General features: G+C 33.5%; 1 protein-coding gene across 2 annotated transcripts in view; it reads left to right on the top strand.

Annotated features, from left to right (window-relative positions):
* The window catches only part of LOC135833129 (irregular chiasm C-roughest protein-like), a 54401-nt gene that overhangs the window by 32699 nt on the left and 3004 nt on the right, over nucleotides 1-18698 (top strand). Inside the window, exons 3-9 of one of the 2 annotated variants that reach the window (XM_065346776.1) lie at nucleotides 714-929; nucleotides 10143-10425; nucleotides 10675-10802; nucleotides 10917-11192; nucleotides 14486-14627; nucleotides 14835-14957; nucleotides 16787-17040. In XM_065346776.1, the coding sequence (XP_065202848.1) occupies nucleotides 714-929; nucleotides 10143-10425; nucleotides 10675-10802; nucleotides 10917-11192; nucleotides 14486-14627; nucleotides 14835-14957; nucleotides 16787-17040 (1422 nt within the window). Of the gene's footprint in view, nucleotides 1-713; nucleotides 930-10142; nucleotides 10426-10674; nucleotides 10803-10916; nucleotides 11193-14485; nucleotides 14628-14813; nucleotides 14958-16786; nucleotides 17041-18698 lie in introns of both variants that reach the window. The other variant, XM_065346775.1, reaches the window with a different exon arrangement.

The raw sequence follows: 18698 nt of genomic DNA, 5'->3' as shown, positions 1-18698 counted from the left end.
GACTTTTGGCTCTTCGTCGTCGTTGTCGATGGATACCTACTCGTCACACGGTGCATTGTGTGAACAAATTCCTCGAAAAGTGTCAATTTCTATCTACGTAGGTACCTATACGTATTCGTACTGTACAGTACGTGTAATGAAATACGTAGAACTGCGAGATAAACTCGGTACTCGTGGGAATTACCGTCGTCGTATCGTGTACTATGTACCTTCTATGTACGTTTGTTGGGTGTTGTTGGCGAAACATTTAATTTGCTTTGCTACTTCCAATTACAACGTTTTGTGTCTGAGCTTATATACTACACATCGGTAGTACAGACACAGAGTGTACCTACCAGTGTTAGGAATTGACTATAGTACAGTAGTAATTCGTGTACTTAACTTACCAGAGAATATGAACTACAATGTACGACGAAGTTTTGCCAAAAGTACGAGTAGATACACTGTGTATCCTAATACATAATTCGCACCAGAACACCACTGATACTCCTCATTTATAAACGTAGAAAGTCGCACTAGCTGTAGCTGTTGTCGTTTAACGTTATATTACGCGCGAATATCCTTTGGGAGTTCTACAATATAGATTAAGCAATAAGCATAGTTTAAATATGTTGATAACTTGCTTAATAAGTACGTCGTATTATGTATGAGTATGATGATAAAATGAAATAATTAATTGTGGGCGTATTTTTCTGTTTTTCGTTTTATCGCAGATTATCTGGATCGATGGTTCGAACAACGTGGTCACAAATCACGCCGAATCCAAGTTCGAAGAATTACCGAATAGATTAGTCATTTCTAGATCAATTTTAAGAATTACACCTAAGAAGGAACATCATAATACCACATTCGCGTGCCAGGCTCAAAACACGGCTGAAAGAACGCCACAATCGGCTAAAATAAAGTTACACGTCAAATATGCGCCTAAGGTGAGTAGTACCTATTACCTAATGTACATATTTTAAGGATTATGAGTTGGGATTTGGATGGAGATAGTCTCAAAATACAACTAGAGCGTATTGAGCTTTCGTATTTTGTTCTATCTCGACTCTATAAAATTACTCGAAACGAAAAATTCCCAATTAGATAGGTATCCACGTGAAATTGGCGAAAACATTTTTATGAGTTGTATTAGGTCATTTATAAAATACGAGTGTGTTGTACTAAACAAAAAAAATGGCCAAGAGTGCGAAATATGCTCAAATATATCAAAACGAGCCTCGAACCATCAACAATATTAGTAAATTATGCGTTTTAAGCGGATTATGATAGTAGAAATACGAATTTGCTTGCACAGGTTGGACTTATTTCAACTTGAAATTTCATTATTCATCAAAATTTTGTTGGTAGTCTCATAAAAATAAAAAACAAACGGTAACATATCAAGCATAAAATGAATAATTTATTTTAATCGTAGAAGGCTTCATATTGCCATTAAATACAATTATTGCTCAAGAAGTTCCAAGCAAGTATTTTGTATCGTCTAGAAAAAGATATGCAACTATCTTGAAAAATTAGATTTCCACGAATCATGAAATTTCCTGACGAATGAGCCCATTATTATTTTGCATAGGAGGCAACCCTGCATATTTCTGAATATTTGAGCATTTTCGAGTACTTTTCTACATACGTATTTAGGTACGGAAATTTTGCAAAAATTGAGATTTTCAAAAAAAAAATTTCCAAAATGTCATCAACAATTTTTTTTCCGATGCAGTTCATTTACATCCTATTTTTTCCCTCACTTTTTGATTTTATGAATTTATAAAAGATTTTTTATCCCATTTTTCAAAATGAAAAATGTATATTTTGATCACTGGCTTAATTTTATTTTAAATTAACAGTTTTCATGTTTTCCGGCTTAAAAATTTTTTTTCTGGGACACGTCACTTGAACCAAAATTTTTGCATATTATTATTTTGGGTGAAAAAATTGCATAAAATATTGCATATTTTCGTCATAATTTCAGCATAAAAATCCCAGCTCTAGTGATGAAAATCGGATGAGAGGGAGAAAGATAAACTAAACAATATTGAATGAATATTTCATCATTATGAATTCACAAAATTTTAAAAATTTATTCATGAAAAAAAAAATGAAAAATCATTTTGTTTGAATTTTTTATTTTTTGATTCAAGTTGCTTAAGTTTTTGTACCTACTTACTCTTTTACCGACTTTTCTTAAGAAAAGTGGAGTACTGTATTTGTTGCGATGGTGGAAGTTGGGTCGGGGAGTGGCTTTTCTTTACGTTTTGAGGGTCTGGGATCACGATACGACCATTCCCGAAAATTCAGGTTTCCTTATATAAGGTTTATATATATATAGATAAATATTCTAGGGGGTAAACTCGTAACTTTTTTCTAGATTAACCAGCAAACTCATAACGTTTTGACAAACTCGTAACCTTTTAAGGACGTGACTTTTCGATGAGGTGCCATATGAATCTACAAGGTGTGGGGAGTCTACTGGCGAAGTTTGAGCAGGGACGTGAGATTGCCGTTTATACACTTTCTCTTTTGACTCAATTTTCAAATGAGTACATAGCCTAATTAATAGGTATGAGGATATGAGGAAAAGGTGTTTATTGCCAAGAATCATTTTTTACGTTTTTTACGTTCTTTTAGGTGATTGTGGTGGTTGAAGATGTCCTCTTTCACATGGCGTGGTCAAAAATCGTCTAAAATAAATTTTTGACTGCTCAATTTTAATTTAGAGTTGATTATACAGGTCCGAATTTTCGTGTTTTTCAGTCTAAACAGTGATTTTATGGGAAAAGTATGCATCCTAGGAAAAAAATGCAATGAAGGAAATTGTAGAGAATAAAATTTTCTTTCTGCTCAGAGCTGGTTATTTTTCTGTGGGATGCTTTGTTAAAAAGCTATTTGCGAAAAACGGAGACGTATGGGACTTTTAAAAAAAAGCTTTTCTGAAAAATTGATGTTTCGGCAATGAGATACCTCTCCAAGGTCACCCAAAAATCGAGTTAATGAATATAACGCGGCCTAACATCGAGTACTATCAGGCCTATGGGGTGACGCGTCGAGCGCATGCACAGCAACGAAGTTATAGAGGGGTCTTGAGATTGCTGTTTATACAAAACGTTACGAGTTTGCCTGTATGCGGCTACACATGAAAAGTGGTATTACGCAGCCCATACTAGATAAACCTCAGACTTTTTGCGGCCCATTAGGACTTTTTGCAGCCCAGTACCGGGCTGCAAAAAGTCTATTCTGTTTTCGACCACTACAGACATTCAAAAACAAGCCAACGCAGTGTGTACATAAGGCAAAACATCACTAAAGACCTGCATTATCCGATTTTATCAACTTGGCGTTACATACATGAGCGAATCGAGTTCCTCACCTCTCTGAAAGTCAATGAAAACATTTTTTTGGTGGCGGAAAAAGTCTGGGGAATATCTAAAAAACATACACTTGAGTGGGGAGCTCTCCCCAAAAATCGAAAATCGAATTACAAGCCCAAATGTAAGTCTTTTTCCAACCTGGTGGAGTATATACCTTCTTCTCATGGCCCAGTAGTACGCTGCTGTGAGAACACGTGGAAAAATTCAAGCGCGCCCCTGCTAGTGCCAACACAAGTCGGTCCGCAAAAAGTCAGTGAAATATCATGGGCTGCGTAATGTATGGGGGAAATCTATATATAGGCATCGCGGTAGGCTTATGAGCCAATTTTTCAAAATTTCAAAATTTTTAAAATCATTTTCAATTTCTGTTCTAATTAACTAATCGAAATTCTAATTGCACAGTCATTGAAATATATAATTTATCTGTATCAAGAAACAGAATAAAAAATTTTTGGAGAAAATTTTTTCAAAAAAATTTAAAAATTTTTTGAACTATATTGAATTTTGTGAAAATTGCTTGGTTGTCAAAAAGTCTGAACCACATCAAAATTTTTGGTATCAACAGTATTCCCATAGAGCAATAAAATGCAGAAAAATCATTAGTCAAATTTATCATCGTGCATACCCAATTTCAACAGGGCTTTGGGTATGCCGACCAGTACTTCCTATTCTATAGGCCTCATGTTAGTACTACATCTAGCGAACATCTCTGAGAAACATTTGGTGCGCGCAGCTAACTTTGACAAAACTAGTTTGAAACAGGTGGCTCACTTGTTATGTAACTTTAGCCTTTACGAAGTGAGTCAGGCTGGTAAACCTACTGGTTCACTTCTTATGCAAGATTAACCCATACATGGGTTCATAAGTGTGCTGTCGTGAACATATATATATATATGGAACTTGCTTACTATCCGAGACCCGGTACATCGTACTGACGATCCGAGGCCCGCGTCTTTGACACTTAGAAAAATTTTAAAGAGTGCCTGGTAAATTCGTTCGCGCATGCGCCTTGCTAGCGGCTGTCAAGCCTGGTCTAGAGCCGTTGGTGCGATCTCCAAGGAGTGATTTATACAGGAATGACACGAGTATGAAGTTTCTGTGTGGGGTGAAGTAAGGTAAGCTGTATATACTGTAGGTATGATACCTACTTTGTGAGTCCCAGACAAAAATTTGTCTATAGCATCCCCGAAGTGTGTACATCATGAAAATATAGTTTTTAATAGGAAAACGTTCCGAGACCCACTAACGGGCCTCGGAACGTCGCGTTGGGTCTCGGATAGTCGATGTCACTTCCAGAAACGGGCCTGTATAAGCTGTAGCAAGCCTGTATATATATAGATATATATATATATAAGTTTTTTTTGGTTTTTTCGATATAACTCAAAAGCTGTAAACTTTTGGATCGTGGTGATAATTTTGGTTTGTAGGGACGGTAAAGGCCTAGTTGTATGCAAAGTTTCATCAAAATTGGTTCAGCCGTTTTCTAGATATTGAATTTTGAAAAATTGTGAAAAAAAAGTTTAAAGTTCAATAACCTCGAAAACTTTGAACTTTTGGAGCATGATGGTTATGTCAAAAAATCGGGCTTGTAACCTAGTTATAAGATTATAAATTTGATCAAAATCGGTTCAGCCGTTCCTGAGAAATTTCATTTTTAATGAATTTTGTGCAAAGTCACCCTGCAAATTTTGTCACTCGATAAACGCTGAAGCTGCGAACTTTTGAAACATGCTGATGATGACAAAATGTTAGGCAAGTATCCAACGGGTGAAAATTTAAATTTCATCAAAATCGGTTAAGCTGTTCTTGAGTAATTAATTTTTAAAGTTGATGATTTTTTCAATGTGCCATTTTACCAAATAAAATTATCGATTTTCGTATTATTTCGAAATTCGAATATTCGCGGATGAATTTTTGGAAATTCGAGTTCGACAAAAAATCGAGGATATTTTTATTGATACAATGTACGTTTAAACGATACGTTTATCGATCAATTTCACGAAAATAGAAATGAAAATTTATCGAATTTCTTATTTCAAATAGGTAGTCAACATGTATACCTTTTAAAATTGCATTTTGGAAAAGTACAACGGTGGACCTGTGGCGAAGGAGTTGGCTTGGTGAGCGGGTGGTACACGGTTCAAATCTTACCCCAGGAGCAAATTTTTTTAAAAATTTTTTTAACGATTTTTGACAGAAAATGTTGGAATTTATCGATTTTTTTATTTCGAATGTACGCGGATCAATTTTGGACTCGATAATTACTCGATATATTCGCGAATAATTAACCAAAAATTAATTAAATGGATTTTTGACAGAAAATGTTGAAATTTATCGATTTTCTTATTTCGAATTCGTTCCTGTATAATTTACCAAAAATTAATCGAATAATTCGATTCGTTCGCGAATGATTCATGAAAAATTAATACATGAATGATTCATTGGCAATTGATTAACAGACCCGTCAATTCGTTCGTGAACAATTCAACGAAAATAAATTGAATAAATCGAGTCGTTCGCGAATGATTTACGAAAAATAATTCAATGAATCGAGTCATTCGCGACTAATTTATCAACTATATTCGTTCGCGAATGATTTACTAACAATTGATAAATTCGTTCGTGAATGATTTACCAAAAATTAATCATATGAATTGATTCGTTCGCGAATAATTCACAAAAAATAATTCAATTCGTTCGTGAATGATTCACCAAAAATGGAGTGAATGAATCGATTCGTTCGCGAACGAGTCACTTATACGAATCTATTCATTCGCGAATGATACATTAAAAATTGAGTGAATGAATCGATTCGTTCGTGAACGAGTCACTCATACGAATCAATTCGTTCGCGAATGATTCATCAAAAATTGAGTAAATGAATCGATTCGTTCGCGAATGATTCAGTAACTATTGATTAACTCGTTCGCGAGTGATTCACCTAGAAATGAATCAATTTGTTCAATCCCCGATCGTTTGTAAATGATTCTATTCGATTGTAAACAAATCAATTGCTGTACAAGTGTTTAAAAAAAAAACGAATCAATTCGTTTGTAAAATATTTTTATTTAGAGAAAAGTCGGTATTCTCACGCTTAATGCGTGAGTGTTTTTTTTATCCTCATTCCTTTCCTCACTGAAGTAAGATCTTCAGCATGAAGCAACAATAAAAATTTTCTGCAAAAATGACAAACTCCCTCTCTGTTTTTTTTTTGGCAAAAAAAATAAAATTTCCAACTTGCGTGATGAAAAGTTTAACTGGGAATATTTTTTAGTCTCAGAAATATTCTCTACACATTTGGAACTAAATTTTCCTCTTGATGTATTTTTAGAAGAATTGAAAGAGTCTGAAATTGTTATGGTAATTTTAATTACGTAAATGACATTTTGGATCACTTTCGATCCGATGGGATTCAAACCTTCAACCTTTTCAACAGGATCCGCGACTCGAAAATTTTGAAAAACAAAAAGTTTTTTAATGGGTACTTTTTCATTAAAGTTTTTTTTTTCATTTTTCAAGTTATAATTATTTGCGATAAAAATAAGCAAAAATCACTCTTTAGCCCTCTGAAAACAAAAAAAAAAGTCCACATAAAATACAAGTATCGCTTTTACTGGTTCTAAAAACACGTTATGCAATTTTTTGAATTCTTTTTTTTCCTGAAGCCAAAAAGGTGGTAATTCATTTACTTTTTGCTTCAATATATATTGAGAATTTTTTTTAAAAATAATGTAAAATAATTTTTCAAAATTTCAAAAATGTATGGTCCCAGATTCAAACCCCTTTACCCACCATTGAGCCCCCTATACTTTTTCAAAATGGTTCCTAAAAAAATTGTAAACTTTTAGCCCCCTTTCTTCATCCCCAATGAGTAACCTGTGGATTAGAGAAGTGAGCTCTTATTTATTCCTACTTGTGAAAAAAATATTTGTCGACTCCCCAAAGTTGTCAAGTTTCATGAGAAAAATTTCTCCAACAATGTTAGTAAAAATAAGTCGTGCCAGGAAGCCCCCTCCCCCAATTCTCACAATATACGAAATCCAAAAACTTGAAATTTTCAAGTTTTTTACCCTGTAATCTTTGAATGTAGTCTATTTTCACTGGAAATAATGTTGAATATTTTTTACCCCTTTACAGTGGGTATGATGAAAAAGTGGAACTTGTTATTCCCTCCTCAAAACCTGAAACAAGCAAGGTCACAGGTGACCTGGCAACGGGTTCCCCTTAAAATTGATACCATGAAACAAATTTTAAAACGCCTTATTTACGAGTACTACTTTTTAAAAAAACGATGACATGTCAAAATGTCAAATGAAAATTGAAAATGGTATTTCAAAAAAAAAAATAAAAATTAAGTTATTAGGTATGTATGTACCTATCGTAGTTCATAGTTCTGTTAATTTACATGAAAAATAATTCAATTTACGCGACACCAGACAGCGCTAGTCTCCGTTACTGAAAACCTGATGAGCCGTAGCGATTCTAATAGGGTTTCCCGAGGCGGGGCTCGGGGAACCCTAAAAATGAATATTTTTACGGTTTTTTTTTTTCAAATTCAAAGTCTGGCTTATCTTTATCATAAAAGCACTAGGTATTTAATGTTTTCAATTTTAACTCATACTCCTCCCCCTTTCACCTTCACAATGAAAAAATGGAACTTGGTCCCTCTTTAAGTTTCTACGTAAAAATAAGTTGATTTGTAGAAAGAGAGTTACCTTGATTTTTCAAGTTTTATTGTAACTGAATGAGTTGAACTAGCCCAGATTATTACTTATGGAGCACCAAGAGATCGACTCCAGCACCTAATTGATTACTTTCGGCGTTCATTGCCAATTTGACTTAATGAAAATGAAACATCAAACGTGTGAGGAGGTTTTTTCTTGAAGAGAAGTTGGAATTCTGAAAGAGATTAATTTTTTTTGAATGCTAATTTGCTCATTTTTAAAATTTTTTTTCAACTTTGGAGGCCTCTATGTAAGTAGCCAACATTTTTCTTTCGAAGTGGGGGGGGGGCTGATAGAACAATGAAAAATTGTAAACAAATTTCTACAGACATCAATTTTTCATTTTTTTAATTTTTCCTAAATTTAGGGAGGGGGGCTTCATTTAAGAGAGCCAACATCATTTGGAAATCCGCCGAAGGTTTTTACTTGAAAGGGGGTTATTTAGATCAATTCTAAGGTGGAAATGAGATATTTTAAAAAATCCCTTGATTTTGATTTATTTTCATTTTTTCTGATTTTTTCAACTTTGGGAGCTTCTTACTATAGGAGGCCAATGTGATTTGAAGGGTCAGGCCGGAGAGGGGAAAATTTTTTCTTGAAAAGGGGATTATTTTTTTAAAAATTCTGACAAAGAAATAACACATTTTGATAAATTGAACTTTTTTTAATTTTTTTGATTTTTTTCAACTGTGACAGGGGGGACTACCGGCATCACCTTTTTGCAGGTAGGGCGAAAATAAAAAATGAGGAATTTTCTTCTCACCCCATGTAACAACTAGGGGGGGTGTGTGGAAAATTTCAACTTTGCAAAATAAGGCACACACACAATGTTTTGGGGTATTCAATTTTCTTCAATTTCAAAAGGAGAACTCAAATTATCATTTTTTTTTATGTACCAAGACGGGGGTGGGGTCGAGGATCACTCCAGTGGCATTTCTCAAAATGGGATATTATCTACTCATGTTTTTCTTGAAAAAATTTTCTCACTTTGAGATCTTTTGAATTCTATTCCACCCCCACGCCCTCCCCCCGCAAAATTCTGAAATTTTTTACGGGAAGTTTTCAGCTTGAAATAAACTTAGGTACTCATCATAATGAATTCGGTCAAAAACCCACGATATGTTTTCCTTTTCAATCTACCGTAATGTGGATATGTTTTATTTCCCGAAATCAAATCAAAATGAACGGGAAAAAAAGGAAGAAAAAACCAGAAAAAGAAAAAAAAAATGAGATAGCGACCGCAATCGAGCCGTAATTTATTGCTCAACGACTCGAAATAAATGGCCATAAATGTAACCGTAATGTTTTATGTACGTTCGATAGTGAAAAGAAGCAGTTAGGCAATTTGTTATACGTAGAGATACCTACTGCTGCGTTTTAAAGTAGACATAGTACACACAGCATAGAAGAGTGTAACAGTAAAAAAACATAATTAAGGAGCTTTCAGATTCAGCGTGAACACAATACGCGCATACTTTATATAGGTACCTACTTACGTAGTCTTGATTTTTTGGTACACCACCGCCGTAGTGTGAGAATAAGCAGAGAGAAGAGGGCAGTCGACAAAACGTGTATAAAATTTCGCAATCATTATCTAATTAAGAAAGGGCGAACCAGTAGTACTATGAATTATTTTGGTCGAAGAGTGTCGGTAGCTTGGTTGGTTGGCTGGTTTGCTTGGTAGTCTGGGCAAGTATTAAAATGGCGCGTAAGACGTTACGTTTTATGTGTAGATGAAGTAGGCGATAAGAATTGTAACGAAATTATATCGTTACCGTTACCCTTATAAATATCTACCCTCGTAAATATCGTCGACAAAACGAAAACACCAGCAGCGTCAAGGAAAAAAGCAACTAAGATGCTCGTTATCAGATCGAATATAGTATACGAATGGTTAACGTGTTGTTAGCCGAGCCTCGCTGCCTGTTTTATTTTTTACTGCGATTTTTCTTCGGAAAATAACGCTTACTCGTGTACCTACCTCTATACCTATATCGTATAGTTAGTTTCCTCAATTTTTACGTTCTTTTTTTCTTTTTTCGATGTTCCGCAGGTAACTGTGCGAATAAACAGCGGTACAGAGCCCGGAAACAGTATGTGGAATCAGCTAATCGAAGGCATGGATGTGAAAATCTCGTGTTCGGCGGAAGCCAATCCTCCAGACGTGAGTTACCGATGGTACCTGAATGACGAGAAGATATTTAACGAGCCGCCCGAATCGCCGACCGAGATCACCATTCGTAATATAAGTCGCCAGCACCACGAATCGATTGTTAAATGCGAAGCGTACAATTCAGTCGGGAAAAGCGAAGACTCCGAGACGCTTCACGTTATTTGTAAGTTATTAAAAAGTTTAATCACGAAGCCCCCCAGTATCGGGAATTAAACTTTTCAGTTTATAATTATAAGTACGATTTTGTTTATTCGATTTGGGAATTAGCTCGGCGCGGCTATGGCTGCTGCGAGCAACGAATTTAAGTATATTGCGAAGAGTAACGAGGTTAATTTGTTTTTTTTTGCTCTGTTTTTTTTTTGTTGTGTTTTCTGGTGTGTTGAATATTGTGTTCTTTTGTTTTTATTTTTAGACGGACCTCGTTTCGTTACGAAACCCCAGTCGGTTCAAGCCGAAAGGAATACCGCTGTTACGCTGACCTGCGAAGTGAACGGAAATCCACCTTCGGAAATTTCATGGATTCACGAGAAAGTTAATAAAGTAAGTCGATTGTAACCGTCTATCTACCTAGCTATAGGTTTGATTTGATTGATTGGAGTACTGAAATTATATACTCATGTCATGTGTGTTCATTCGATTTGTGTGAAATTACAGATTGTCGGTAAATCATCCAATTTAACGGTTAAAGTGAGCGAAGAAACCTCCGGCAAATATAAATGTAAAGCGCTGACCAACGGGTTCCCTGAAATAAGCGTCGAAGCATCGATACACATGAAAGGCAGACCGATTATCAAAAGGCAACCGGTACAATTGGGTATTCCTGGAGATAGCGTTCGATTAGAATGCAACGCTTATTCCATTCCAGCAGCTAATAGAATTACGTGGAGTTTCAACGGTCGTGAAATCATCTCCGATGGACAGGATTATTCGGTGAGTGGAGTAGCCGAATTGGTGTTTTTTTAGTATTTAATGCTGGGTTGTTTGCATATCAGTAGTATTATGACCTGGTTATATTTTTTTAGGTGATTTAAAAAGAGTGATTTGGTAGGTAGCTCAAATGTTTGAAAACTATTCTTGTGATGAAAAAACAAAATCATTTCATTAAGTTTGAAAGATCGAATCAGATCGACGAAATATCTCATTCAAATTGTTTCAAATCATATCCAGTTGAATTGAAGCTACTAAATTTTAAAAATTCGATTACGAGATTGACCCTACCACTTTTATCAGCTCTTTTGCTTCTCCTGAAGTCTAATCACATTACTCCACAAAATTGAGCACGATTTGAATTGGGTAATGCTTTAGAAATTTTTATAATAAAGGAGCTGAAAGAAGCTCGAGAATTTGAAAAAAAAATTCCACAATTGAAAAGTGATGATGTAAAATTGAAAAAATTGGAAAAAATGAAAATTGGATAATAATTTTTTCCAATTGAGGAAGTATAGGTGCATATTTTTACTCAATCGTTTTTGGGTTATTTTCTTCGGGTGGGGGGGAGGGAGGGGTTCGATGATTTTTTATACCTATTGTCAAAATGTCAACCGATGAAAGCATTTCTTCAATGTAAAAACTGCCATTATTTCATTGAACTGAAAAAAATGTAATGAAAGATGAATGAAATTGGATAAATATTTATTTAAAATAGAAAGAATTGAAATTGAAAAAAAAAGGATTCGTACAAAGTTTAGAAACTGAAGCCTTTGTTCGGCTTTTGGAAGAATTTTTATGTCCCCCCCCCCACCTCAAAAAAACATTCGAAGAAACTCTTTGGGCGGATTGTACTACTCTCGTTCAAATCTGAACCAAGTTTAACTCATTGTTTTTGACGAGTTAAACTGAGTTCAATTCTTGACTGTAGTTTAACTGTTTGTGGTACAAGTGGCCCTAAACAGTATAACGAGAGATCACTAAAATAAGAAGAGGTTCCGGTTCTGTTTTTTTGTCAGAATTTCAAAAAAGTCTCGTTTTTGCTTAATCTGAAAAGAAAGGTTTATGTTTTTTGCCAAAATTCCAAAAAAAGACATAATTCGATTCGTTCGCGAATGATTTATTAACAATTGATTAATTTATTCGTCAATTCGTTCACGAAATGATTCACGAAAAATTAATACAATGAATAATTATATTAACGATTTATTAATAGATTCGTCAATTTGTTTGTGAACGATTCACCAAAAATAAATTGAATAAATCGAGTCGTTCGCGAATGATTCACGAAAAATAATTAAATGAAAAGTTCAATTCGTTCGCGAATGATTCACAAAAAATGATTCAATCCGTTCGTGAACGATTCACCAAAAATTGAGCAAATGAATCGATTCGTTCGCAAATGAGTCACTAATACGAATCGATTCGTTCGCGAATGATTCATCAAAAATTGAGTAAATGAATCGATTCGTTCGCGAACGAGTCGCTCATACCAATAAATTCGTTCGCGAACGATTCACTTATACGAATCGATTAGTTCGCAAACGAGTCACTCATACCAATCGATTCGTTCGCGAACGAGTCACTTATACGAATCAATTCGTTCGCGAATAATTTAGTAACTATTGATTAACTCGTTCGCGAATGATTCACCTACAAATCAATCGAATGATTCACCAAGAAATCAATCAATGTATTTACAAAATCGCCAATTGTTCGTAAATGATTCGATTCGATAGTAAACGGATCAATTGCTGTAAAAATGTTTCAAAAAAAGTGAATCAATTCGTTCGTAAAAAAATTTTATTTAAAGAAAAGTCGGTCTTCTCACGTTAAATGCGTAAATGCGTGAGTGTTTTTTTTTTCATCATCGTCGGGGAAGAAAGTCCTTTATCTGCAAAAATGGGAAAAGTTGTCATTTTTTGCCAAAGTTGGAGAAAAATCTTCTGTTTTTTTGTCAAAAAAGTGAAAAGAATGTCTTTTTTTGGCAATAACCGAAGCAGAAAGTGCTGTTTTTTTTTTGAAATCGTAAAAAGTCTCATCTTTTTCTAGATTAAAGATGAATGTCCTGTTTTTGCCAAAATTGATGATGAATTGATGAACAATTCTGTCCTTTGCCAAAAAAATTCTGTTTTTTATCAACATGTCATAAAATTTTAAAACTGATGAGCCATTTTGGCTTTTTTACTGGCCAAAATTGCATAAAAATCTCATGTCACGTCATGGGACTCGCCTTTACCTAAATCGATGAAGTAGGTGGTGTTTTTCAGACTAAATTCTGAAAGAATTCCTATTTCTGCAAAAATACCAAGATAAGTCTCTTGTTTTTCGCTAGTTGTAAAAAGAAAGTCCTATTTTTGCCAAAATTAAAAATGAAAAGACCTGTTTTTTTGTTGCCAAAATTGCAATAAAAAACAACTCATTTTCGCCTAAACTTGAAGAACATGGTTTTCGCTTTTTGTCAAAATTCTAAAAAGGTTGCTCCTGTTTTTTGACAATTTTCAGAAAAATCTAATTTTTGCCTTCTCACTGAATTATTTTTTTTTAATCATATTTTTGCCAAAATACGTAAACAAATGTCCTGTTTTTCGCCAAAATTGAAAAAAAGTTCATTTTTTTGTCAAAATTGCAACGTAAGTAAAGATTTGTTAAAATTGCATAAAAGTCATTTTCACCCAAATTGAAGAAAAAGGTTTTATTTTTTGTCAAAATTCCAAAATAAAGGTTTAACTTTTGCCAAAATTGAATATGAATGTACTGTTGTTTTCCAAAAATGGAGAAAACTGTTCAGTCCTTTGCCGAAAAAAAAACAAAAGTGGCAAAAAAGTCTCAAGATTGATGAAAATATTTTTTCCAAAATTGAACTAGAAAGTCCTGTTTTTTACCAAAATTTAAATTGAAGAAAGAGTCCATACTTTTAGAAAAATCCTTTTTTTTCTGAGATTTTGACCCACACACATTTACAAAGTTACAAAATCAAATTTTCTATTTTATCTTCAATTGATAAAAATTTCAACATTGGTTGTGAAATTTTAAAAAAAAGTGAGTAGTCACAAAACAAAAATTCAAGGAATGTTGAAAATAATTTTTAAAAAATTGAGGAAATTATGATACTTACTTACACTTTTTGTTAAAACAACACAAAAATATTTTTCAATATTTTTTCCATGCCTACGTGTAAATATTTTTTTCTCACTTTTTTGACTCAAAATATTTTACTTATGAGTAGTTGATTTCATAGTATCATAGAATCAATCGACCGATCATTTGTAATGTGAAAATTTCTCTTGTTTCAGGTGTCGGAGCAAAACGAAGAATACGAAGTACGCAGCTCTCTAGTGATCCAGGATTCTCGAACGGATCATTATGGCATTTATAATTGCACTGTGACCAATGATTACGGCTCCGATACAGTCGAAATAATGTTGAAACCTCAAAGTAAGAACATATTGTGACTCTTAAGCTTATTTACTTGCTTTTAGCTTTTTTTTTTTTTTTTTTTTTAATATTAACACTATTTTACAATAATTTGCTACCGCTGCTAAACATACCTACCTAATCTTAATTAATATTTCGCACTTGTAAATACCGGCTAATTAAAACCAACCATCTAATTCTATACAGGTGGTCTTTTTCTGCTTCCAGAAAGTTTTCCATTATTGATCGTAATGATCGGAGTGGTAGGCAGCGTTATGGTTATCGTGACTGTGATATTAATAACGATACTGTGCCAGCGTAAGGTGAAAAAGATGCCTCCGCCACCGCCAGGTAAATACCGCGGTATTGTAATAGCAAACGAGCCCAACTTGTACTTACATTAAAAGGAAACGATTAATTGGCGGTGAATTAATGTACCTATAGCCGAGACTAAACGTTGCAGCGTCGCGTTGTGTATAAAAAAAAGAGAAAAAAAATGAAAAATAAAAAAGTGGCCGAGAAAGCGTTGAAAAATGGCAAAAAAATAACGCTATAATGAAAATTATCTTCGGAGAATTTCGTTCCATCGTGTCGGTTTTTCAACACGCCGTCGTCAGCTCGTTCAAAACTTTATGATTTAATTTTAAAAAGCGTTTCCCTCGTATAACAAAACGCTTCTTCTAGTTTTTTTTTTGTTTCGCGTTTGTAGAGTGGTGAGGTTTTTTCACCTAGTAGTATAGTACTTTCGATGGTGCTTTTTCCTCTTTTCTTCCATCTTACGCCGCCCACACCGCCATCGTCGTCGTTCGACGTCGAGTAGCGATTACGTGAAATTGTAGTTTTGATTTTTCGACGAATTAAACGCCGCCGCCGCCGCTGCTGCTGCTGCCTCGATAAATTATTATATCGAAAAGGCGAAGGCGAAGGCGAACGAGCCTTAGAATAATATTTAGGCAGGACGTCATTATGCCATCTGACTTTGTTATTTATACGCGCCAACTTTCCAATACGCTAGTCAGCAAAGGCAACCCTTGTTACTTGTTTAAAGATAGAGGTACCTGTATATTATTATACTCGTGTTGTTTTCCTCCCCCGCTTCTCTGCTCCCGCCCTCTCTGCTGCTCGTTTTCTATACTTGTTTACAACATCAAGTATCGGTGAACTTCTGGGCTAGCGGAGGCCTACCTACTCTGTTCATCGTGTTGCGAGCTTTTTTTTTCCTATTACGTATTTTGAACTTTAACGGAAATTAATACCGTTTTATATGTCAGGAAGTTTCTATCGTGTTGCGAGTCGTGTTTTTTTTTATTCTTTATTTTTTATTTTTTACTCGGGTGGTGTCAGTTTTCTCGACGATGATGCGTTTTGACAGAGAATGCTCCGGAAAAGGGTGCCAGCTAAGGGAATTTGATTGAAAATTGCGTTTAAAATTCGAATACATATTTTGAAGGGATGGTGTGGAAAACGTACTGGATTTTGATTCGATTATTTTGATTAGAGGCGGAAGAGGGAGATCGAGTTTCAGTTCCATTGTAGTATTTTTTTTTTTTTTACTCTTTGATTAATTTTTTAAATTCGTATCCAGATGCTAAATTTGAAACTGGAAGAAGAACTTGAAAAGGTTCGCAATAAAAAGGTCTCAAAGATAGTTAAATTTCTCTTTCAACGTAATAATAATTAGGAAATATAAATAAGCGGGCCTTTAGCCTTTTTGTCGGCTCGACGAAACGTAGCTAGTGATTAAAATTGTAAAATTTTTCGTCCCGCTGAAAAGGACAGGATCAAACGATGAAAGGTTTTGTATCAGGTAGCAGTGTAATTTTCAAGCTTTTGAGTAAAATTTGTCGCAAACTAAAAGGACAAAAGATCTTAGAGTTGGTTATATACTATTTACAAGGTTGTAAAATTTTGTCATCTGGCCTAAAAAAGCAAGGATCAAAGATAGGTACTTGAAGAGGAATTCGTTGTGAAATTTTTTCCTCCGTTGATTCGAATAATGAGGATGAATTTTTTTTTCCAACGTTAATTCGACCACTTTTTTTACGGATTTAAAAAAAATGTGCTGTAAGTTTTGGGCTCGTTATCTTTCATATATCTAAATACGAATAAACAATTAAATAATGGGATATTTTTTTTTACGAATATTTCGTTAATTGTGTTTTGTTTCTACGTAATTACAGCAATCGTGATAGATTCCGAAAAACATTGCAAAGATTCGGACAGATCGTCGAATATTTCGGACATCAAATTAGAAATAAGAACCGGTTCATCGGCCAGTAATCAAAATTGCGACGATTATAGCGGCGGTCACGATTCAGATAGTGTGATCACAAGGATAGGAATGCCTTTATCGAATTCGTTGAATTTGGACAGATATTCAATTAATAGATTCTCGACTGTCGACTATCCGGATCCAGTTTTTCCTCCGAAATCGGTAAGTTGAATTATATATTAACTACAAATTTTCTGAATATTTTACGGTGTATTTCAAAAAAAAAAAAAAAAAAAAAAAAAAAAAAATGGCTGATTGGAAAAAGTGGCTAATTTTTTATCCATTTATGTTTATGTAAAGTTTTATCCAAATGCTATGAATTAGAGTCGTTCGAAGTAATTTTTTTTTGTATCTAAATTATGGAGAGTTCGATTCTTTTAATTCTGTACTGCGTTCAAATGTACAGATTTGGTCAATTTTGTCTACAGTCAGGCCCACGATTCCCACGAGAATTGATTTAAAAAACGATATAAATGTATTATTGACAATGAATTCTTCAGGCTTGAAAAAATTAATTTGTATGATTTTATATTCTCCGGATCTCTCTCAATCTTTTAGTTTATGTGAGCATGAAAAAAATTTTCAAAAAATATACAGTTTGATACAAAAAAATATTAATTTAATAATTTTCGTTGAAAAAAAAAAAAAAAAATACGAAAACGAGACTAAATTGAAAGTAAAATTTTGAAGAAATGTCCTACATATTATTTCATGATCGGAGAATTGAATGAAAAATTGAAAGTAATTTCGAAATGAAATTTCCCCCCAAAGAAATCAAAATATTGAAAATTAAATGAGAATTTTGTAAAATTTAAAATGATTTTTTTTTTAAGTACCTAGGTTACTTTGGGGATTTTTTTCATAAACAAAGTACCTGAAAACTACATTAAAAAACACAACGTCAAAAAAGTAATATTTTGCTTTAAAGTCGAACAATTGAAATAATTTCTCTCCAATATTCAACAAAAATTGAAATTGCTTACTAAAAAAAAAATGATGTTTAGATATTGCATTTTTTTTGTGTTTATAATTACTAGATTATTACACCCTACGTGAGGTGGTTTGTATTGAGTTTGCCTAGGATCCATTTGTTGATATGTTTTTGATTTTTTTTCAACATCAAGAAAGTCTTGAAAAAAAATAAACGAATCAAATATTCTGAATAAAATTTTAAATTCGGAAAAATCGAATGAAAAAGCTTCTTTACTAACATTTGGAAGAAGAAAAAAAATGCAAAAAATTTCGAAGTCGAAAAATTGAGTTATTCGACCAAAAATAAAAAAATAAAACTCTTTAATTTTGTTTAAAAATGCAAAATTATCGCATTTTATCACAAATTTTGAAAAAAACACGACTGGAAATTTACAAAAAAAAAAATTAATTTAAAAAATGATACTTATTTGAAATTTCTGGAGGTTGATATTCTATACAAGTATCAAAAAATCATGCTCCTTATTTTTTTAGCATGGAAAAGATGGCTAGAGAAAAATTGAAAGAAAAAAGACGAAGAAATGAAAATTGTTACAAATGTCTTGAGTGATATTTTATTTTGGAAGTAAAAGGATAAAAAGGACAATAAAGTCGAAAAAGTGATTAAAAGTTGATTATCTACTTTTACTCGTATTTCTGAAAAATTTTGCATTTTTTAATAACTACTTATTCAATGTTTAAAAAAAAACCTAAAAAGATTGAAAGATGAATAAAAATTTGTACAAAAAACAAAATTTTATGTAATTCAAAACACTGAAAAGTCCACAGATATTTTTGAAATGAGAAATAATCAATGTTGAAGTCCATTATAGTGATGTAAAAAGTAAAGA

Source organism: Planococcus citri, chromosome 1, assembly GCF_950023065.1.
Source record: "Planococcus citri chromosome 1, ihPlaCitr1.1, whole genome shotgun sequence".
In the NCBI taxonomy this organism is placed as follows: Eukaryota; Metazoa; Arthropoda; class Insecta; order Hemiptera; family Pseudococcidae; genus Planococcus; species Planococcus citri.
Note: the sequence above shows the minus strand (reverse complement) of the source record. Positions and strands in the feature narration are given on the sequence as shown.